The sequence below is a fragment of the Mesocricetus auratus genome, unplaced genomic scaffold, assembly GCF_017639785.1.
Source record: "Mesocricetus auratus isolate SY011 unplaced genomic scaffold, BCM_Maur_2.0 Super-Scaffold_6730, whole genome shotgun sequence".
NCBI classification, from domain to species: Eukaryota; Metazoa; Chordata; class Mammalia; order Rodentia; family Cricetidae; genus Mesocricetus; species Mesocricetus auratus.
In genome coordinates this window covers 47208715-47232905 of record NW_024429184.1, presented here as the reverse complement: position 1 = coordinate 47232905, position 24191 = coordinate 47208715, and the positions used below count along the sequence as shown (strand labels likewise).

The window sequence follows — 24191 nt, the reverse complement described above, 5'->3', positions numbered from 1 at the left end:
AATGGAACAGTTATTCACTTCTGGTGGATGTATAAACTGGTGAAACCTCTATGCAAATTATTGTCAAAGTTCTCCTGAAACTGAGAGATAGAGATATCATACAACCCAGCTATACTAATTCCCAAAGTACTCTATATAATGCTTTGGAGATAATTGTAATACATGTTCATTGTTCTATTTACAATAGTCAGGAAATTATTACAGTGTTGATTATCTGACAACTGGACAACGAAATTGTGGTACGTATACACAATCCAATACTGGTCAGCTGTAAAGAAAGAGAAATTGTGAAATCCATATGTAAAGAGCTGGAGCTGGAAATTGCTTAATATATTAATACAGACCTATAAAGACATACTACCTACATTGTCTCTCTCTCTATGTCTCTCTCATGTGTGGATTATAGTTTTGACTTTTTACATAGGAGTGTTGAGATCAGAATACCCATAGAAGTCATTTAACTATTAAAGGCTATGACTATCTAAACAAACTATACAGATCAGGCCCTCTACATTTTAAGTGTATTGTTAAAAATTGTAATTAATTACTCAGATATTGTTCTTTCCAGAGATAATATTCCCACTTCTCAATTAACACAGGCCTTAGAAATATTCTTGGCACCCACCCTTCTTTTCATTCTACCAAGATGCCTGGCTATATATTTCATCTCCTAAATGCTTTTATCCCCCACACTCAGACATCGAGATCTAATGCTGATATTGTATGTTGGCTTATTCAAAAGATTCACCCTGTAATATAATACTCACAGCTCTATTATGTGTTAGTCTTTGGTCTGCTCATGTCTGGATGATTACATGAATAGAATTTCCCCCAAATAAGCTTTTCTACCATAAAAAGAAAATAAGGCTTTTCCTTTTCAACCATGAGTGCACAGCTTATCTTACCATGATTTCATTGATTCTTTATAAAAGTCTCTTCCATTGAATCCTTTTAAAGTTCTTTTATTAATCTTTATTGTCCCTTACAAGTTTCTAATCAAAGTTTTTTTAATCAAACTGAATTCTACCACATGCATTTATTCATTAAGCAAAAGTCTATTGAAAATCAGATTAAACACACAGCCCTGATTCTCAATGAGATTAGTTTGATTCAGTAGAGTGATAAACAGAAAAAAAAACATGAAGAGCTAAATCAGAGATGTCAAACTCATCATCAAAAACAGTACAATGTCTTCAGTCAGTTGAACTCCAGAATCAGTCTAAAGTTTTCAGAACAAAAAGCTTCAAGGTTATAAAACAATTGTACCCTTATGACACTTAATGAACCAGTGAAGGCTCAGATGAGGAAACAGACTTTTTTCTTTACTTCCTATTTGGATAGTAGCCTGAGGTTTGAAGCTGATAGCAGGTTAATGAGGTACAAAATAATAGAAATACAAATTTAAGAAATAATGAAATAGATTGTAGAATGGCATGGGTGGCAAGTATTTTACAACCTTGCGGTGGGGGACAGTGGTCCAACATCCATTATTCATGAAAAGTGCTAAAAGAGTATAAGGACTCTGAAAATATCCCAAATTCAAATAAACAGCTTTGGTCAAGACTCAGCTTCTGTTCTGGACAGAGAGATGGATGACAATACATTAAAAAACATATAAAAGATGACAAATGTGAAGTATATGAGCAAAATAAGTTTACTTTTGAAATTATACATGGATAATCCTATGGGCACAGTAAAGTGGAATTAGGATTTGGAACTCAAAGTAAACCTGAAACAAATAAATACATTTATAAATTATTATTATAGAAATATTTTAGGTCAAAGCAGTAGATCAAAAGTAACAAAAGGATGAAGTGGTAGACAAGAGAATATGAGGGAAACATGAAAAACCTTCAAAAAAGTAAGATGGACACCTCACATGGTGGAAGTTCCATTGTGCATGGATGCATGTTTGTGTGTGTGTGTGTGTGTGTGTGTGTGTGTGTGTGTGTGTAATAGGGTAAGTGATGTGCCACAAATGGGTTTGTGTTTTGAAGTACTGGTAATTTGAGTGGTTAAAAATAAAGACACTAAGCTTGTACTGTCTTCCTTGATAGCCTTTGTAGTACTGGAGGATGCTAGGCATTCTACTAGAGGAGACTAATCAAAATTAATTCAGATGTGTACCCTTTGAGCTACAACAATGACTGGAAAGTTTAAATTATGCTCATTGGTACAACTATGGCTTGAATATTGTAAGAGTAAGCTCCGTGTTCTGGTTGCATTTAAGTCCATCTATGCAAGATGAAACCCATTCTTAGCACCATTATCAGGCCAAGAATACAGGGCTAAAGATGTCATAAGACCCAAGATGAAACCTACCACTACTCTTAATGGATATGGTATGAAACTAGAGTATAATGACTTATAACCTCAAATGAATGTCTCTCACAACATTCTGCAGAGAAGCTTATTCTATGGTAGGTTAAAACTAATACAGAGACTTACAATTAGTCATGAGAATAATAGACTGTTGTAAGTCAACCACACTAAAGCAGAAGACAACACAACCAAGAAAATATTGGAAACATAAATTGCACATGATTAATATAGTAAAAAAAGAAAAGAACACTGCATTGTATAGGTAAGGTAGAGTAAGGTAGGGTAGGAAGGACAATTTTGGAGGAGTAGGGAGAATAGATTTGTATGATTAAAATATAATGCACAAATCTATCAAAGAACCACTATACAAATAAAAACAAAAAGGAGAAAGTACAAAAGGAAGAAAATAAACACAGACAGTAAATATTTCAAGGCATATGGAATGTATAACTCTTACTTTTCTATGTCTGTGACAAAGTACCATGAACAAGGCAACCTATCAAAGAAAGCATTGGATTTGGGTGCTGATGTTTCCAAAGGGGAGTGGTGTTCATTACCCTCATGTCACTCAGTTTGAGTAGTAGCTGAGAGTTTACATGTTGAAAGAACAAACACAAGGCAGAGAGAATGCCAGTATGAATGACATGGGGTTTTAAACCCCAAATTAGACACCCAGTGACACACATCCAATAAGACTGCATCTAATAATCCTTCCCAAACAGTTCCACCAATTGTGGGACAAACATTAAAATATATGAGCCAATGAGAGACATTTAAATTAGCATGTTAGGGAAGTAGGGAAGGAATTCTTGAAAAGCCATGCTCAGCAGTTGAAATAAAAGAATAGCCTGTGAGTATCCTGTAGGGAATTTACAAAGAATTACACATTTGAGAGCAGAATGTAAGAAAATCTAATCATTTCTTCTGGTCACCATGGGCACAACATGTGTGTGTGTATAGACAGATATGTAGACAAAACTCCCACACACACTGAAATACATACATACATACATACATACACTTAAGACAAGCTACTTTACATACACATAAGACAAGCTACTTTGGTTATTTTGTGGTAACTATGTCTCTAGTGGAAGTATTATCATACTACTATGATCAAAACATAAGATATCCCCTATGTGGAAGGATTTGGCAATAGGGTGGGAGGGAGGGGGGAAGGGGAATGCGGGAGGAGGGGAGGGAGAGGGAACTGGGATTGACATGTAAAACAAGCTATTTAAAATTAAAATAAAAAATGATAAAAAAACATAGGATGCTTGTTGCTAAACATGAAACAGAAATCTCTATCTTCTACTTGTTAAGAAGACTTGAGCAAATAAATTGTTGTGTTCACCTATAGTTTTTCAAATGGATTATTCAATATCAGTGTAGTGTATAACTTTATTTTTTTATTATTTATTTTCTCTCATGCAATACATCCTGACACGTGCCTAGTAGTAACAAACTGTTTTGTTACTAAAACATACTGGAGACTTTGAAGTTTGTCAAGAAGAATGCCACTACAAACTATTGGTCTATATCTTTGTACCAAGCAAGCACACACAGCGGAAACGTGCACACAGAGTGAAATATCTGTTCATTAAACATACATGTATGCAACTAAAAAGGATAGTTTTAATTTCAAATGAAACAGAGCTGGATGTTTTATTAAAAATCATTTAAATAAATAAAAGAAGGATAAGAGGAAGAAAGAGGAACTTAGGAGGGAAATATAATACAACTAAGAGAGAGCTTATAGGTTTCTCTCACAGTCAACAATGACGTAATTTTTTATAATATATGTATTAAGGTTTCAATTTTTCCAGGAAAATATTTCTGCTCATATATACATTTCTTACTATAACATGCTTATTCAGTGTTTTATGTTGTTTGATATGGAATTGCCATTTTCCCTTTTATATGTTGAAAGATATTTATATACAGCAGGGTTCATGAGGTATTAGAATTTTGTCTATGTTGGGAGAAGTAAGAAGCTAGCTTGTCATATTTCATAGGATAATAAGATACAGGGTACCTAGTCTGAGACAAGACCTAACTACTCACAGCTAAGTAATAAAAAACATGAAGATCAGTCGGGCAGTGGTGGTTCATGCCTTTAATCCCAGCAGAGGCAGGCAGATCTCTGTGAGTTTGAGACATGCATGGTCTACAAGAGCTAGTTCCAGGACACCTCCAAAGCCACAGAGAAACTCTGTCTCGAAAAACCAAAAAAAAAGTTACGTGTCCTAACTCTAATTAAAATTTATTAAATTATAAACACATAGAAGTCCAAATAAATCTGGTTTCTCCTTCTACTGGTAATGTAATTCCACTGAATTTATTTTGTGAGATAGTGAATATATAACTAAATTCTTTAAAATATTTAATATATTTTTAAAACTTCTTAACCTTATTCAGCATACTTCATAACATTTTGATTAGAAAGAATTGTTGCTACAAGGACTCAGAAATCCAATTATCTCACATCATAGAATTTAAAAAGAAGAAAATAGAGAAATATTCTGTTAACCCAGGTTCTTAGCTTAAAGAAATTAAGAATTTTTTTCTGTATGTTATAATAGGGAAGGTTGAAGAGTTTGAAAGTAGAAGAAGATTTACCACTTGAAAAGTCACCACAAGTAAATAAGCATGTGGATTAAAACTGGCTACAAGTTCCTCCCAACACTCCTAAAATCACAAAATGAAAAGCAATGAAACTTGGAAGAACTGGCAAGAGATTTCCACAGAGAGTGGAGGGGGATATTCCACATAGGCTAAGGAAATGGAAGGAACCTCCAGACCTTACAATGTGAAAGAGAATAGTTTCCTTTCTCCGTGCTTGCCAATGATTCAGTGCTAAAAATGAGACTCACAATTCATATTTATGTATGTTAGATGTTTCTTTCAATCTAATAAAAATAATTCTGCATAACTTCCCAAAAGAAACAAAGGCAGAAAACATGAGTGCACTAATTTTACAAACAAATTATATGCCTTTCAATATTAACAAAATAGGAAATTAAGCAAAGTTATATTTTTGTATAATCAGGCGGGTCAAAGTGAAAAACAGAAAAACTTAATTTAATATGCAACTGATTAGTTTTGAGTGGTTAAAATTCTATGCTATGCAGTCTCCTTTGGGTAATAACATTCCCTGCAAAACAGGAGCATGAATTTCATCCTGGTACCAAACTGGCAACATTTGTCATGGTACCTAACTGCCCTTGGCATTCAGCAGTACTGTTATTATAATGAATTTATACTCTTGCTAAAACTCCATAGATATTAATATGAAGATCAATGAATTTCATACTCATACATAGTGAGAAAGCGTAAACTGGGTACCTATTTATTGAGCCTTCTCTAGCAACATGTCAAGCTCTATTGAAATATTCACAATTAATTATCTAAATAATCCTATGATTCTATTTTAAAGAAACAGCATCAAACATAATTTTATCAACAAATGGGTTAATTATAGAAAAGTAATAATTTGATCATCACCATCATAAAATATACTAAAATAATTGAGAAAATAATTTATACTATCTATAAAGCTGTACATACATATAATCCTAGCAGTTTGGAAGCTGAGGTAGGATAGTAGCAATTTCAAAGCCAACTTCCTTTAAAAACTGAAGTCAAAAGAAGTTTGTGCTACATAGTGAGACCATGTCTCAAAAAACAAATGCAGACAAACAAGCAAGAGAAAAACCAAAAATAAAACTTATTTTTCAAAGTAGCAGGAAACTGTGGAAAATACATTCAGAAAATGGGTGTATATTTTCAAGCCCATAAACAATATACTAGGAGTTATATATGCCGAGATATGCACCAATATTTTCTTATTCTGTATTCTATTAATATTATATCCACTTAAAGCAATTAATTTATACTGAACTTTTTGGTTCACAGTTTTGGATGAGGGAGTTTGTAGTAGAATAGCCTCACTGCCTTGGTGCATACATCCCAGTGAGAGCATGTGAAAGAAAAAAATCATACACTTCATAGCTATGAAATGATAGAGGAATAGGTAGTAAAGCTCTAAGACACATTCAATGACCTGAAGGCCAAACACTAATGCCCACACATTAAAGGTCCAATCAGTTTTTAATGCTTTTCTCTGGTGAGCAAGCTGTAAACATGTGGACATTGGACGGTTACTTAAAATAAAGACACCAAAGGTATAGGTTTCATTAGTAATTAAAATACCACATGGGGATACTGGTACCATATATTGGAAATTACAGTGATTAACTTAAAGTGGAAGAATTCAAAGTAATCGCAAAGTTAAATTCTAATTTTCTGGAACTTTAGAAAAAATGTACATATATTATATTATTTAAACAAAAGAAACTATATTGCAGTTAGATATTTGCTATAAAATTCTGTTCTAATACCTGTAAAATATCAATTTGCTCTCTATACTAGTACACATTAATATTTATTTTAATATATATTACATGACAAGAATTGAGATGAGCGTTTTGAGGTAGGTGTACTCTTCTGTTTATAGTCTTTACATTATATTTTATTTGTTTATTTTATGTCTGTGTGTATGTGTAACATGATAAATAAATTACCCAGAGACTGATATTGGAGTTCAAGTTTCTAGCTGAATATCAGAAAAGCAATATAGCTGGTCACTAGCACCTACCACTACCTCAGGCTGAAAGGGCTGATCCTGCTGCCTCTCCTCAGCATGTCTGGAGAATGAGTATGGTCTGAGAATGAGTGCCTTCTACTGAATACTGAAGACACTGCTTCTATCTTTTATAGTCCTCTATTGCTGGGATTAAAGGCATGTAATCTGTTGCTCTCTGAGACTGATTCAATCTCATGTATCCCTGGGTAACCTTGAACTCAGAGAGATCCATCTACCTCTTAATCCTGAGTCCTATGATTAAGGGTTTATACCACTACCTCTTAGTTTCTGGCTGCTGGCATTAAAGGTGTGTGCCTGGGTTCTATAACTTGTGGCTGACTTTGCTTTCTGAATCTTCAGGCAAGCTGTAATAAATTATAAATAAGATGTATGTGTGTGATCATATGCATAACATGTGTCATGTGTGGAGGTAGAGGATAACTGTTGCAACTTGCTCAGAAACATTAACTATGTCACTTATAGATATGATATGCCAAGTTCCTCATGAAGAAATGTATCTTTCTCAACTGTTACATGAATAATTGCATCCATATCAAGATATATTGATGGTGATGGATCCTCCATGTGATGCCCAATTACTTTAAAGATTCCTCATAATTTATTAAAAACATGTTAAAATATATGTTTGTAAGTTAATTTTAGAATTTAATATGTATTCCTGTGTTAAGATAGGTTAAGTTCATTTACCACACAGTCACAGCAACTCTTTTTCTTATGCACGGGAACCTAAGGACAGACAACATAGATAAAAATCACACAGATTGTGGACTGACTAAGAAGAATCTTCAAAAATTTTCACTTGTCACCTGACACTTTTATTCATAGAATATCATAGTGAAAAGCTTACGTTCACCTTAGAGTAGCTGCAAGGTGAACAGAGAGGCTGGGAGACAGTCTTGGTGTGTCTCTGGCAAGAAACTTGTGCCTGTGTGACTCATTCCTCATTTATTCTCTAGGATCAACGTGAAGGTCACAAGATGAGGACACCCACATAGGTATTCTCATAAAGGAAGATAAACTCATGAGATTCCAGGATTAAAGGTAGACATTACTCATTTCATATTTAATAACAACATATTAAAGAGTATGATTTTTTAATGAAAACTTAACCACCATTTCAACTCCATGTTTGTTAGACAGTGCTGATCGCCTTAACACATGCCTCTTTACACACACACACACACACACACACACACACACACACACACACGATGATGGACATCAATCTCAGGGATTCTTTTTTTTTTTTTTTACGAGACAAGGTCTCTCTGTATTGTTTTGGAGGCTGTTGGTCCAGCCAGGCCTCGAACTCACAGAGACCCGCCTGCCTCTGCCTCCCCAGCGCTGGGATTAAGGTCGTGTGGCTCCACCGCCCAGCAATCTCAGGGATTCTTAATGCCAGGCAAATATTTCTTCCTTGACACTTAAAATTATTTTCTTGTTACCAGAATTGGAATTTAAATTCATAATGAAATTCTGCTGATTAGCAGATAATTTTCTATAATACACTTATGTATCCTTTTATAGGTATGGTAATTTTTTCTCCTGTAGGTGATTGATTTGAAATCTTATTGTACTAGATACTTGCTTATTCAGAAGTAATTGGTATGATGTTTGCTTTAAGGTAGACAACTCCATGTAAACTTTTATTATTATACTCTAGCTTAGAAAAGAATTTTTAAAGTTGGACATTATTCAAAATAGATTTTAACATTCTGCTGGAGTTAAATTTTCCTCCTTATTTCAAGGCAATAAATACTTTTTAAAAAGCCTTGTCTAGCTAACTATTTACTGTTTTGAGTCACTATGCCTGCTCTCAGCTTTTTCACTAATGAAAACTCAATATAAATTTGAAAATGACATGTTTTATTAAAGATATATGCATATGTAAATGTTCTTTTATGTTTTAATAAAATTATTCTGTAATTCCATTAATGATAATTAGCTTGAGTTTTAAAATGCATCATGACAATAAGAAAATTGGTAAGGAAATAGGCAACAATGGTCTATAGTTACTGGAAGCCTGTGACAGTGTTTATATCTTTTCAGGTAGACAGAATTCAAATTGCATTCATTAGCGGGGCAATATGCTGTGGAAAATGAGCAAGAAACTTAAGAAGAGGCCCCTTCATTTGCATATTTTTGCTGCAAAAACAAGCAGCATTGTTTTCTAGCTGCTCAACAGCTGTGAATGAGAGGGAAATAAAACAGCCCAGGTAAGAAAGTCAGCGTACTCCAGGTTTTGATTAAAGAAAAGAAAAAGTTTATCAATAAAGATGTCAGAATTATACTTTGTGATATCTGTGCTATAAATGAGAGTCTTGTGATCTGTTAGGAGCTGGGATATAAAACTGCTTGATGCTTCTCACATCTACCAATACCACAAGCGAAGCTGGGAGCTGTTCTCATAATAAACAATCAATCCTTCAGACTGACACAACCTAGATGTTTGCTCTTGCTGCTTAAGACTCTGAATTTCAATTAAGCAGTAAATCGTTATAGAATTATATTTTCAACTGCCAGTTCACATGCCCTAATTCCCTAGCAATTCTGAAACACTTTCATTTTGCAGAATTTTTTCTTCAGGATTCTCTCCAGAGCAAAAATTCTTACTTGACTGGTAAAGATACTTTTCATCAAAGTGAATGGCACAATATCAAATAATTACTTACATGGTGTAAAATGGCAGCTGGGTACTTACGTCAAAAGACTATTATAATTACACTTTAAGTTACAATCCACAGTATAAATTAAGGAAAATAGCTTGTATTCTTAACATTTTGGCAAACAGGTCTTGACCTAGCTCTAAGTATTAAGCCATGTATATTTGATATTTTTTCTCACTAACATATTCCTTGGAAAACGTTTTAAATAAAATGAAACATATAAGCATTCATAGTACTGGTCCCACTCAAATTAGAGGAAACATTTTCCTTTCCTATATAATCAAATCCTCATTTGTATTTTTGTCAGTAAACTTGTTTATTACAAATGTTCTGTCTGATACCTAGTGGAGCATAGACCTAAAGTTTAGTGCTGCTTCATTGAGTATTTCAGCATTTTAACAGAAAATACAGACAGCTTGAAAGATAGAATCTTTATGCATGATTTAGATAATTTAAATTTATGATGTCATGAAGCTAAATAAATGCAATTGGTAACATTCAGCTATGTCTGCCAAAGTTTTAGTATTAGAAATGAAGTGTTGTAAATAAGATAAACATATTCTATAGACAGCTTACATTGAAAACACTTCTACTTCCAGGGTTCACAGCCTATAATGTAAGTAACACAATATAAAGTAAAGCATATTCGTTGGAAGTTATTTGATATAATGATTAGTAAACAAACATTCAAACATAATTCTGCTTGAGTGCAAAACTTTGGCTTTTCTTCCCTCCACGAAAAATTTGGGGGTCTGGGAGGGAGTTGGTGGTAGTGGGGAAGGAGCGGAGGGAGAGGTAGTTGGGATTGACATGGAAAGAAACAACTAAGTTAAATAAAAATATTCTATGGTATTCCCTCATTGGCTTTACAAAACTTATTAGTAATGTAAGCCTAATTTAATACCATAAAACATAGAACTATTGATTCCAAAGATTTAGTTAGTATCACATATTTTATTGTGGAAAATACATAGATTTATTTGTCCTATAAAACCTCTCTGTATCCTAAAAGGAGCAAGGTAATTAACAAAATCCATCCAGCTAAACATTCTCATGAACTAACAGAACTTCATTCCATGACTAAGATTAACCCATCAAAGAACAACTAAGGGTTTTATTAACTGATTGGCTGCCATCAAAGTGAAACATGTTGTAGTAGGACACCATTTACAAAAGCGAGGAAGGAAAATTATTTATGTCTGGATTATGAAAATGAAGGATTTGAACACTAACGAGTTATATGACTCTAGGCTTCCCAAACAGATTTTTTGAAAACATAATCTATAAAGGAACGCTTGTATATAAGGAGAAACATTCTTTTAACAACAGTATCTCACTCTTGGATTGGATTTTCTGATGGGGTGAATCATAACACAATGATAGCAATTGCACAACCAACCGGTATTTTTTGAAAATAATATAAGAAGTTTGCTTATGAGACAATATAGATGGTATTAAGGTAACTAATCACATACTCATGCCCTATCCCAATGACATACATGACAGACAAAACAAAAGGAGAAATGGTATAAATAAGAAGGGTGGTGGGAATAACAGGAGTAAAATAATACAATATATACAGTGGAGCCCACTCTATGTGTCAAAATTATATTTCATATAGAAAAATGGCATAAGGTGTATATAATGAATATTTCATGACTTCAAAAATGAAATAGAAATTATTTTAAGAGGTAATGATTTACAAAACAATGCACACTTATACCAATTCCTTCAAAGAAAACTTACATATCTATACAATGCAATAATTCTGATCAATTATTTTCCTATTATTTTCCTAAAATATAAAACACCTTAACCAATGCTTTTATAATTTTACACATAATATTAAACTTATAAAGGAGAAAATCATTTGAGAATGGAAAAATAAAAGAGGGATCATTAACCTTGGAAGACATGATGCACTTACCATCATGATTGGGATTTCCCAGTGTCCAAGGTTCATCAGAATCAAAATGAGTGTCTCCTCCAATTCCTGGTCCAGGGAAATAGGCATGTGCCAAAAATCCTCCCTCCCCATCAAAAGGGGAACTGTCTCCATGAAAACCAGATGCAAAAATGATGGTTATATCCACATCACGTTTGCCATTTTCTAGTTCACTGTAGGGAACTTCTTCAAATGTTAGCGGAGTTACATTCTGCCACACATCAAAGGCACGGCGAATTGCTCTCCTGGTCTCAGGGTCTCCAACTTTTGGAGTTACGTTCTTTATACTGAAAGTTGGAAAAGATAATTATCAGTGTGGCTTCTTGTGTGTAATTTGAATTATTGCAATTTTTCACCTCTTTAGTTCAGAATTATCAGAAAAAATGACTGCATTATAGAGAAATAGAATTTATTCATTTTAATCGACTATATAGACACTCTTCATTACACTGGGTTATTTCATTATCATCAAGGGAACATTTATGAGCCAAGGCTATTAAGGAGAAGAGCTGTGTAGGACACTTAGCGGGTGGTAGGATGATAGATCAATCAGTTTGCCAAGTGATGAAGCAGGTGCCTCATTTGAGTTGAAATAAAAAACCCAATTTCCTTTTTATTTCCATCATTGTATAGTTATTTTTCTGTAATTATACAATCAAATAATATCTTTATGCTTAGATATCTAATGCCAACTCAGCATGAAGCAAGTTTTATATATGTTTAACAAAGGCCCAGTTATTGTGGTCTCTGTTATTCTGATTTGCATAACAAGGTTTTTTAGAAACAAACACAAAATAAAATATCTACTTACAATGAAGATTTACAAATTTTGTCAATTTAAAAGTATTCAGGAAAAAATAAAAAAATTACCTTGAAATGTTTACTTCATTCAATCTAACGACATACATTGATAAAACAAAACTACTATGTTTGATTCATTTAACACTAATCATATATGTATATATATATGTATATATATATTAGGATTTCCTGGTAATTTCTTTCAAATACAACATAAATGAAACCAGTATATATAATTATGTAATTTTATGGTGCAGAATACTTTCACTCTATGCATTTTAAAATTCACAGATGAATACTCCTGAGTCCACAGGTTTCAAATTCTCTCAATCAGTAACATTATGTAAATAAGATTACATCAAGTAAAATCTTTAATATAAAAAATGCTGATGTTCACCTGAATATAGCTTACTATACAGTCATCAAAGATAATTGGGGGACCTGCAATTTACAATGAGAGTGAAGTAGCGAAATTATGGTATCTAAACTGCATGACATTACTTATATAGGACTAAGATTTATTTTTCTTATTAAAATCTATTTCTCAATATTGAAAACATTTGAAGTCGTACTTTCTAGTAAAAAAGGCAACATTCTGATTATATACAACTAATTTCTATATAATAATTAAAATACTACAATAATAATTATCTTCTTTGAGCATTGTGAGTATGACAAAACACTCAACATAACATATCTAATCCTACCAATACCACGTGGAGCAGAGTATTAATGCCTACATTATAAAAATGTTGCAATTTACATTAATTTAAAGAAAACTTTTCCCATGAGATGAGAATGTTCTGACAAGTCTTTTTCTAAACACAAGTCTCTTGTCTTGTAGTCCATATACCCCATAACACATGTCCCATCCAAAAATAAACTTTGCTTTCCTTTATAATGCATAGTCTAGACTTTATTTATATTTTAATATTATTTATTGAATATTACTCATTCTTTAAAAAAGGACAAAGCACCAATAAGTAGAAATGGAAATGTTCCAGCATAATCCAAGGGCAAAAAATTACATGGTGTAGCTTGGGCAGTGAGAAAGGGGTTGTCAGAGGTTTTTTTTTCTTAATTTTGTTTTCTATTTTTTAAAAAAAAAGTCTTCATGTAACTGAGCTGAATGTCGAAATTATGGAACAAATCTCTAGCTCTTTTGTCCCTATAATTTTTAAATGTTATATTTTTATTAATGACCTCCACTTTACTTATTGTATGTTGCTCTGAGTTATGGAAGACGAAATGGCGCATTTGCAATGACGCTTGGCTTTGGGTTTCTATCTTGAATAAGTGATTTGAGCCACAATGTGGAATGTATAATGTAGCAGAGAAAATGCTGAACTGGAAGGCATTTAAGGACTTGCAGTCCTCAAGTTGGAAGATGGTGGGACAATGGATCAGGTGGTGACAACAGAGACAGGATGCATTTTTGAGGGTACACACAAGTAAATTTAACATCAGTGAGAGGATGGATACAAGAAACTGCTTTTGCTGGCTTATGGATGGTTGGTTGTCAGTTTGTGTTCATCCTCTACTCCATTCAGCATAACACAGAGCATTATATTTTGAGAAAAACGAAGTATCTACTCGGAGGCATCAAAGACTCTGTAGCAGCCGGGCGGTGGTGGCGCACGCCTTTATTCCCAGCACTTGGGAAGCAGAGGCAGGCGGATCTCTGTGAGTTCAAGGCCAGGCTGGACCGACAGCCTCCAAAACAATACAGAGAAATCCTGTCTCATAAAACAAAAAACAAAACAAAAAAAAAGACTTTGTATGTAGTTAGAACTCATTTCACATCTTGAGGCAGAAGAGGCATGCCAAGTGAAGATATAATTCTTACTTTTGTGCAGATTAAATTACTAGTAGCATTTATCCTCTTTATACACTGAGACTGCAAATGTGCTACTGGAATGCTGTTTGAAAAGATTTACTGCAGAAAGAGTACTTAACTAGATGCTGGACTATATTCCAAGAAAGTTTGTATAATTTTTGCAACAAGACATAGGAAATTTAAAGAAAGCCAATGATAACCTTGGATAACAATTGAGTGAGTGAGGAGGCAAACAAAAGATGCTCAATGTTGCACCAAAGTCACTTAGCACTTAGTGTCTAGATAAAGAAGCAGCCAATTGTAGGCCATTCCAAGAAAGTAGCTGCGCTAATGTGTCAGAGAGTTAAAAATGAGAGACGACTGTCAGGACGATAATACTCTATAGATGAAAGATTCTAGAAAGGTGTAAGCATAGAAGGCCTACGATCATATTATATTATGGAAATTAGTATATCCTATGAAAAACTGAGGAGAGGGTAAAAGTAATAGGAAAAATATCCTTCCACTAACTCACAGAGACAGGAGCATGTTAAGAATAATGGTCCTGGAGACACAGAGAAGATGTTTTACCCTATATTCTGCGAGAACTGTAAGTGTAGATTGGTGATAAAATATATGATGGAGAAATTGATTTCATTTCAAGTACTTGATACATTAAATGATGAAAACGAACTTATGCTAGTACGATTTTAGCTAAGTTATTAGAGGCTATGAGAAAAATAAAGCAAAAAGGACAATACAGACTAACATACCCTGTAAATGCTTTAACTTGAAAACTGTCACTGTTTTCCTGATTCAGTACACCGATAAGCTTCCAAAATATGCTTTGCCATTCTACATGTGATATTATTTATAAATAAATATAAACCACACATGTGTACTTCACATCCACGTTGGGAATTCAATATAGGAAACTCAAAAAGCAAGGTGTCACTAAAAAATGTGCTTCTTAATAACCTATTATATTAGCTGATAAATGAGATAACAAAGGCATAGGATTGACAGTAAAGTGGGTAGCCATAAATTTCTAATATGTGATGCACAAATAACTAAATGTTAGCCACATAAAACATCAGTACTATAAAATGAGAAGTCCCAATTTTTGTCTACTCTAATGAACCTGATTGATTTGGAAAATATTGCTTGAACCTGATTGATTTGGAAAATATTACTTGCTCATTTCCTTATATAGATAAAGAGAACATCCATTAAAATGGATTTCATTTGCTCAAGTGTTTATCTGCATATATTGGATACATACATATACATATATATGTGTGTGTGTGTGTGTGTGTGTGTGTGTGTGTGTTTTATAAAACTGTAGTCAATGGCTAGGGCTTCTTATTGGTTAGCTGTGTCTTTTTTTCCCTTCAATATATATTTTATTTAACTTAGAAACATGCATACTTCACATGTCAATCCCATCTCCCTCTCCCAACCCCTCCTCCCTTGTCCCTCCACCAGCATCCCATCCAATCCACACACCATTCCCCAGGGATGGTGAGGTCCTCCATGTGGCTACTTAGAATTTTAACACTCTTCAAATTTTCGTTCTGATAATATTTTGAATTTTAATCTAAAAGGCACACTAAACACAAGACAACATTAAACTAATACAGCAAACTGTTCAGAGACTTTTATTTATTGGAATAATTGGCATTGGTATCAAAATAAGTGAGCTGAGTTTTTTAACTATGAAGACTTGGGGTTTCTACTCCTAACATCACTATAAACTAACTGTTCCTGTTAATTTCATGATAACAACACATAGGAAGATTGTTAATTTATTTTTTATTATCTTGGTAAATCTTTTGCAATGTGAGACTGTAGTTTTATCTCTTATATAGCAGGTAAGAACAAAGATTAATGCCTTGGAATTTAATTAAAATACAGAAACATTTTAATACTCTTTCCTCAAGATCACTAATGTTTGGGAGAGATAAATCATTTATGTAAGGAAAAAGCCTTCTCTGGCATAAATTATAAACAAACAAACATTGTTTTCTAGGCTTATAGATAACATTCAGGGTGTTCAGTTATTGAATAAGGTCTGTAGTCAAGAACTTTGTCATTGCATGGTATGCATATTGGAGAATATACAGTGAAAAGATAAAGAGCCAGCCACACAAAAATATTCAGAACCAACTAAAAGTCTGGGATATTGAACTAGTTATTCAAACTAATTCATTGACATATCAGAATCTCAATAAAAACTTAGCTAACATAAAAATATAAGGTTTTTTTTGTGTGTGTGGTGTGTGTGTGTGTGAGCCTAGTGATAGAAACTGTAAGAAACAAAATAGAGAACAGGGCAGAAATGACATTACATGTAAAAAATGAGGGAAGCCTCTGGTATTCTTATTATGGCCAAGAAAAGAATCAGCGAATTCTAAAATATTGCAGGAAATTTCTAAACTGCAAAATATTGCAAAGAAATGATGTATACCAGAATAGATTATTCCAGGAACTATAGGAAAATAGATGTAAAGATTACATGTAAATGAAGAAGAGCATATGTAACAATGTCAGACAATGTTTCAATGTTAGCAACAGAAAACATGTTACTGATCCATGAAACTCAGAGCTCATGTAGGAGCAATGCCCATCACATCAAAATATTATATATTTATAAGAACAAATCAATCAATTACAGTTAAAATTCCCTTTTTAAAATGCAAGAAAGCAGTACAGTACATTTAAAGTGATCAGATAATAAATAATAAAACCACCAACCTAGAAATCAGCATCCAGTGAAATTAACATTGAAAAATGAAGTAGAAAAAATAATGTGTTCAAAGAAAACTAAGAAATTCTTGTCAGTATACTTTCCTGAGAAGAGATTTATGACTCTTTCAGAGACAAGATCAGAAATTCAGATCTACATAAAGAAAGGGCAATTATTAGAGAAGTAATATACTTCCTTCTTAGATACCATGAAACAAACAAAATTATGTGAAAAGAATATTTAAGCTAACATTAAACTGATATGCCTATGAATTGCTGTTTTACATAAAATATTTATCATATAGATATATATGTATACAGTCTATATGATAAAAGTAAAAAATCCTGACATAAATTAAAATATAAATAAGTAGGAAAGATGTCATGTTTGTGCAGAGGAAGATTCAGTATGTTAAAGTTTTAGTTCTTCCCTACTTGATCAGTAGATATATGCACTATTAATCAAAATCAGATCCAATTATTTTATAGATATGAACAGATATAATTTGAAGTTGGTGTTGAAATTCCTGAAACTTAACACAATCAGCACAATACTTTAAAAAATACCCAGAAATAAAAATCTACTAGATATTACAGTAAATTCAAAGCTACTAATGGTGGATTAGAACAAACATATCAGGGACAGAAAGGAAGAATAAGTCCAAGAGGGACCAATGGAGAAAAGTCAACTAATTACTAATGAGTGAAAGGAATACAGTTTGAAAAATGTAAATCTTTCTTAGCAATATTGCTGGGGAAGAAAGGGTACCCATTCCCCACACACATATATCAACAAATGTGTCCACATGAGACTCAATTAATGTGCGCATTTTTAATGCTATTTTAAAAGTAACTGAAATGATGGTGGGGGGTGTGTATCTCAGTTGGTAGTCATTAACTAGAATGCAGGATCCCTTGATCTGTTCACCATGATCACCCAAACAAGCACTGTGTTGTACTCATGTAATTCTAGCACTCAGGATGTACTGAAAGATACGGAATTACTAGGAGAGAAGAGAAAGGATCATCTAGATGTTTCTGGTTTCTATGATATATTTTTCATGTTTGTTTATTATTTATTTATTTATTTTTCATACCCATAGCAATTATTGCTCCCATCTCTCCTCAAAATCCCTCCCAACCTCCCTTTTGCCTTTGCTTCCCCCAAATCCTCATTTTCTATTCAGAAAAGGGCAGGTCTCCCATTGATATCAATATTGAGTTGTAATAAGACTAAGTACCTCACCTTGTATGAAGGATGGGCAAGGAAACTCCAAATGAGGAACAAGGTCCCAAAAGCCAGCAAAATAGTCAAAGACAGCAACTTTTCCCATTGTTAGGACTCCCACCAGAAGACCAAACTTCCCAACTGTCACATATATACAGAGGATATATGTCCTTTCCGTGTAGGCTTTCTGGTTGTTGGTTCAGTGTCTGTGAGCGCCTATAAGCTCAGGTTAGTTGATTCTGTTTTCTTGTGACATCCTTGACCTCTCTGGCTGTCCTACAGGCCTACCTCTCTTTCTTAAGCAAGAGTGCCTAAATTTGGTTTAATGTTTGACTATGGGTCTTTGTTTCTATCAGTTGCTAGATGAAGCCTTTATGATGACAATTGGACTAGGCACCATTCTCACTCAGGATACACAAACAATAGCCAGGTCAATATTTCACCACTAGAGCCCAGCAATCCCGCTACAGAAAGCTGTGATGGTATACTTTTTGGACACTGCATATAACAACAAAGGAAGGAAAATGAGTTAGATATTATAATTTAAAAAAAACTGCTCTAAAAATCATAAAAAATGAAGTGTAGGCTACAAGCTAAGATAAAATGGTTGAAGATTACTGATTAAAGAGTTACAAAATAACTGATAAGTTTCCTAAACAAGAAAGCCATCTAGTTATTAATCAGAAAACCTGAGGAGACACCTTACCAAAGACGATATTATGAAAGCATGAAAGTAGTAAATATAGATGATTCTGAATACTTTTCACTAAAGAAACCATCTAAGGACAATATCTCCATTTGCATTAACAAGGAGAATTCTGCCCGTGTCCTAGTTATTTTTGTGTCCACTTGACAAGCCAGATACATTTGGTAAGAGAGATTCTCAATTGAGAAAATGCCAAATAACATCCAGCTGTAAGGATCTTAGTCTTAAAGGCATGCTCTTAATTAGCAGTTTCTGTGCTAAGGCCCAGCCCATTGTCCTTGATTCCAATTCTGATCTGTTAGCCCTCAGTTTTATAAGAAAGCAGCCTGAAGACACAAGAAGCACTCCAGTACGCAGCACTCCATTTTTTCCTCTGTATCACTTCCTGCCACCAGGTTCCCACCAGATCTGAGTGCCTCTTTTTTGCTTCCCTCTATGTTCTGTGACTAGGGATATGTAAGCCAAATAAACCCTTCCTCCCAACCCTAAGAAAGGCTGTCAAACACTTACCTACTAAAATCTGGAGTGATTACAGGCAATAGAGTTTTCAGAAACCACTAAAGATGATTCAAAAAGGAACATTAAGCCATGTTGGAAGTTTTCCATAGAGCTCACCCAAGTTTTAGTACACAATAAGCAATCACTCTCCTTGGATATTATTCAATTTATTTAGAAATAAAAATCTTGAACAAAAAATGTTTATTCTAGCTAGATTCCTGAGAAACCCTGAAAAATAACTGAGATGACTTTAATACATGAATAGATAAATAAACTGTAGTATCTTTACAATCCATTGTGATATGGTAATAAAAAACAAATGAGCTATCAAGTCACAAAAAGATGTGAAGAAAACGTAGTTATATCCATGTATGGAGAAATGAATTGGAAAAGACATTTTGCAAGACCACAATTATATGGCAATAGATAAATTCAATGTGATAATTCAATTTGATTATAACAAAATCAGTAATACCAAGGTCTTAGAGGGGAGAGAGATGAAGTAAATTGGTAAGAAATGGGATTTCTAGAGCACTGAAACTACTTATATTCTATTGTAAATGTAGACACATGACATCATACACCAGCCAAATACAAGGAACAAGAAAAAGTGAATGATAGTGTAAAAAACAGTTCTCCAACAGGAATCAATAGTGACTTGTAATTGTAAATGTGCCATACTAATGAAAATATTCCTAACAGCAGAAACTGGTCTAAAATTCCCAACAGATTTACTGGTCTGAAATTGCTGTGAAAGATGAAATTGTTTATTATTTACAATGGCCAGAATTCTTATGATTTTGCAATTGTTTAGAATTATGCTAGGCTTTATGAATATAAATGTAAAGTCTAAGTGACCATAGGTTTAATTTTTCAAACATTTATATTTTATAAATTTTATTGCCTTTCTAAACACATTCTATATCACTTTATCAAGAAAAGAATTTCATTCAATCAGTCTTGTAGTAAGTATACAAGTGCTTTTCAATCAGTTTCCAACCTTCTCACTATGTACTACTTGACAATGAAGTTCACTAGAGAAAGAAGGACAGCTGATTGGACAGCAGGCATTAATACTGACATTGCTGGGACAATATAAATAGTATCCCATATTAATTTCTGGGAAGATATATAACTTTCTTTGAAAAGCACAGTTAATATATGTGGTTCAAAATGTTCCTGTAGCTAAATGAATAACACCATGAAAATATTTAAATGACAGTGAATATTAACTTCATGGAAAAAGCCAAGGTTATTTTCTCTTTAATTTATCTGAAGAGCAGTTGACATAATTTACATAAAACAATTATCAAGTGTCATTCTATTTGGGAGGATAATATGAGATTACAAAGTAACTCTGAGTGATGTTTGTCCTCTGAATAATAAAAGTAAGCAGAAATGCCATACTCTTCTTGTATAAAAGAAAACAAAGACAAATCATTTTAATGTTACCTTTAAACATTTCATTCAGGTCTATTGGTGAAAATAGCAAGAACTATAAACTTCCTTTTCTAATAAAATTTGATTGAGATATTTCTGGGCTCACTACTGTCCATGAAGTGTCTTTTTTCTTATATGCATTGGTTTGACAATTTCTTTCAAATGTTCCTATGGGCTTTGGTTAAGAAGAAGCATTTCAATAAAACTATAGTTTCCTAGAATGGCTAGGCCAAGGATCTTATGTGTGTGTCTTGTTTCTTCCTATTCATATTTACACCACATTTATATTATTATTTGACCTCCACATTGCTATACTTATGTTTTATTTGTTACTATCTCCCAGGAACATATATCTATATACCTATATGTCTACATACCTATATATCTTATATCTATATATCTCTATCTATCTATATATTTATATCTCTCTATCTATCTATGTATATATGGTCTCCCAGAGGAGGGGAAAGGGACAAGAACTGAGGAAATTGAGAGCATAGGGAAGGGAGGAATGAGGATGGAGGAGAAAGAGGAGAGGGGAAGAGGAGGGGAGAAGAGAACATGAGCGATCACGAAGATTGAGTGGGAAGAAGAATAGAGGAGAGCAAGAAAAGATATAGACTTAATAGAGGGAGTCGTTATAGGGTTAAAGAGAAATCTGGCAGTAGGAAAATGTGCAAAGATCCACAGGAAGGAAACCTACTAAGAATCTAAGCAGTAGTGGAGAGGCTACCTTAAATGCCCTTCCCCTATTATAAGATTGAAGACTACCTTAAATGCCATCCTAGAGTCTTCATTCAGTAGCTGAAGGATATCCACACCTAAATACTAGGCTGATTTCCTGGAACCCAGTTGTAGAGAGGGAGGATTGATGAGCAAAAGCATCAAGAGCATGTTGGGTAAACCTACAGAAACAGCTGACCTGAGCAAGTGGGAGCTCATGGACACCAGTCTGACAGCTGGGGAACCAGCATAGGACTGAACCAAGCTCCCCTGAATGTGGGTCTCAGTTTGGAGGCCTGGGTAGTCTATGGGACCCCTTCACCATGAGGTAATACTCTCTCAACCCAGATACAAGGAGGAGGGACTTGGTCCTCCCCCAAATGAAATGACAGACTTTGATGATCACTCGTAGAAGGCCTCACCCTCCCTGGGGAGTGGATGAGGAGTTGGGATGGGAGGTTGGTATGTGACATGTGATGATGGGAGGGAGAGGGAACTGGGATTGATATGTAAAATAATATTGTTTCTAATTTAAATAAAAAAATAAGCATAAAATTTCCAATAAGTAAGTGTTGCCATTAGGTTGGATGTCATTTTGCATCATTGAAAGCAACAAAGAAAATTTGTCAAGTCCAATAGTTACCACAGCAAATAAATAAATAAATAAATAAATAAAAGCAGAACAGTTACAGTGCTACCACAAACATTAACCATTTCTAAGGCATTTTGTTTAAAAGTTAGACGTAGCTGCGAAGTGGTGGTGCATGCCTTTAATCCCAACAGTTGGGAGGCAGCACATGGTGGATCTCTAGGAGTTCAAGGGCAGCCTGGTCTACAAAGGTAGTTCCACAACAGCCAGGTCTGGTAGACAGAGAAACCGTGACTTGAAAGCCCCGGCCAAAAAGGTAGACTTATAGACTATATTGCTTGTCTATTTTTAGATTATATTTGTCAGAGATTACACTGAATTATAACACCTATTTCAAAATCCCTCAGGAGGTTAACATCTTTTGGAAGTTGTGAGGCACAAATACAAAGAGACCAACAATGTCAAATAACATCTTCAAGGTCCATGATGACCATTTTATTCTTTTCCTATTGCACCTTTAAATTCTCTAGAACAATATATTATCACTGGCTAATTACACGTACTCCATGTTCATAAGTTAGCATGCATCAAACAAAAGGACAAAGTAATAGAAATGAGACAAGGTTGGGAGTAGGGCTGAGTAGTGTACCTGTAAGTGATATGCTTGTGTTGCCACTTCTGTCCAGTTAGTGCGTAGCGTTTTCGACGAATGTTGAATTTGGAGCTGCCTCTTGTCTGGTCTGGTACACCACATCGAGGCTTCTTCATCCAGCTAAAAAAAGAAAAGAAAAATAAATAGCTTTCAGTAATTCCTCTTAGTAATCTTAAAAGGAAAAGCAGCAGTTACTCATAAAATCATCCCGAAATGGTTCATGTTCAATGTCCTTACAATTTAAGTCTAAATAGTTACCATATATTTTCAGAAAGATTCAACACTACGTTACTACTCAAATTCTTTAGTGCATTAACTTCCTCCAAAGTTCTCTGAGATAACTGCAAAAAGAATTTACCTGAAATTTCTATACAGATTCTAATGTTGAAAAAGTATGTAATATGAAGCAAATCTTTATGTCATGTCATCTCTGAAATAACACCAGGGCATCATGAAATGCTAACATTCTCTGTATTTTGTTTTCAGATGAATTTTCCTTTATTTCTGGCTATACTATTCTATCATAACACTTTATTATATTATTTTATAATATAAAATTACAATTATACTATTGTATTACAATATCTCAATATGATATTACAACATTTCAATATAATATGGTTGGCATATTGAAATAATTCTATAGTTCTAATATTCTCTTTTTTCTGAGACAGGATTTTTCTGTGTGACAACCCTCCATACCTATCCTGGACTCACTCTGTAGACAAGGCTGGCCTCAAACTAACAGAGACCCACTTGCCTCTGACCCCACCACCCATGCTGGGATTAAAGGCCTGTGACACCACACCTACCTTGAGTCTTAATATTTGATCTCAAAACTTTTTGCATGGGATATGAGTTAACACTTGTGTCCTAAGATATGATATCAAACTTTCAGTACATTTTTGCATGGGATGTAAATTAACATTTTTTAAAGACAATACTTTAAAATTTTATTTCATGTATATGGATGCTAGGCTGCATAGATGCATGTGTGCCATGTGTTTGCCAGGTGCCTGCAGGGTCAGAAGGTGGAGTTGGATCCCTTGGAACTGGAGTTCCAAATGATTATGATCCACCATAAAGATGCTGAAAATTCAACCCAGGTCCTCTGGAAGAGCAGCTAGGGTTCTTAACTATTGAATCCTCTCTCCATTAGTTTCACGGGTTTTTATAGTCCTCATGCTCTTTCTAATGGCTGGGTTCACTAGGGCAGAGACCCTCACCTCCAGGCTTGAGAGAAGTACATTGTTTGTTCATATGGTGCTGGCATTTTTTCAATTCTTTAATTTCAGACATTATTCATGTTTCCCAATGAAAATCAAATTCAGTCATTATAAAATATTTTCAGAGTTAGGAGTTCAGCATCACAGAATGAAGCTCAACATTGAATG

At 34.0% G+C, this 24191-nt stretch overlaps 1 protein-coding gene across 1 annotated transcript in view; it reads right to left on the bottom strand.

Moving 5' to 3' along the window:
• The window catches only part of Mmp16 (matrix metallopeptidase 16), a 233848-nt gene that overhangs the window by 89769 nt on the left and 119888 nt on the right, over positions 1-24191 (bottom strand). The window contains exons 3-4 of the mRNA XM_005066812.4: positions 22795-22917; positions 11582-11886 (exon numbers count right to left, since the gene is read on the bottom strand). Coding sequence (XP_005066869.1) covers positions 11582-11886; positions 22795-22917 — 428 coding nt within the window. The remainder of the gene's footprint in view (positions 1-11581; positions 11887-22794; positions 22918-24191) is intronic.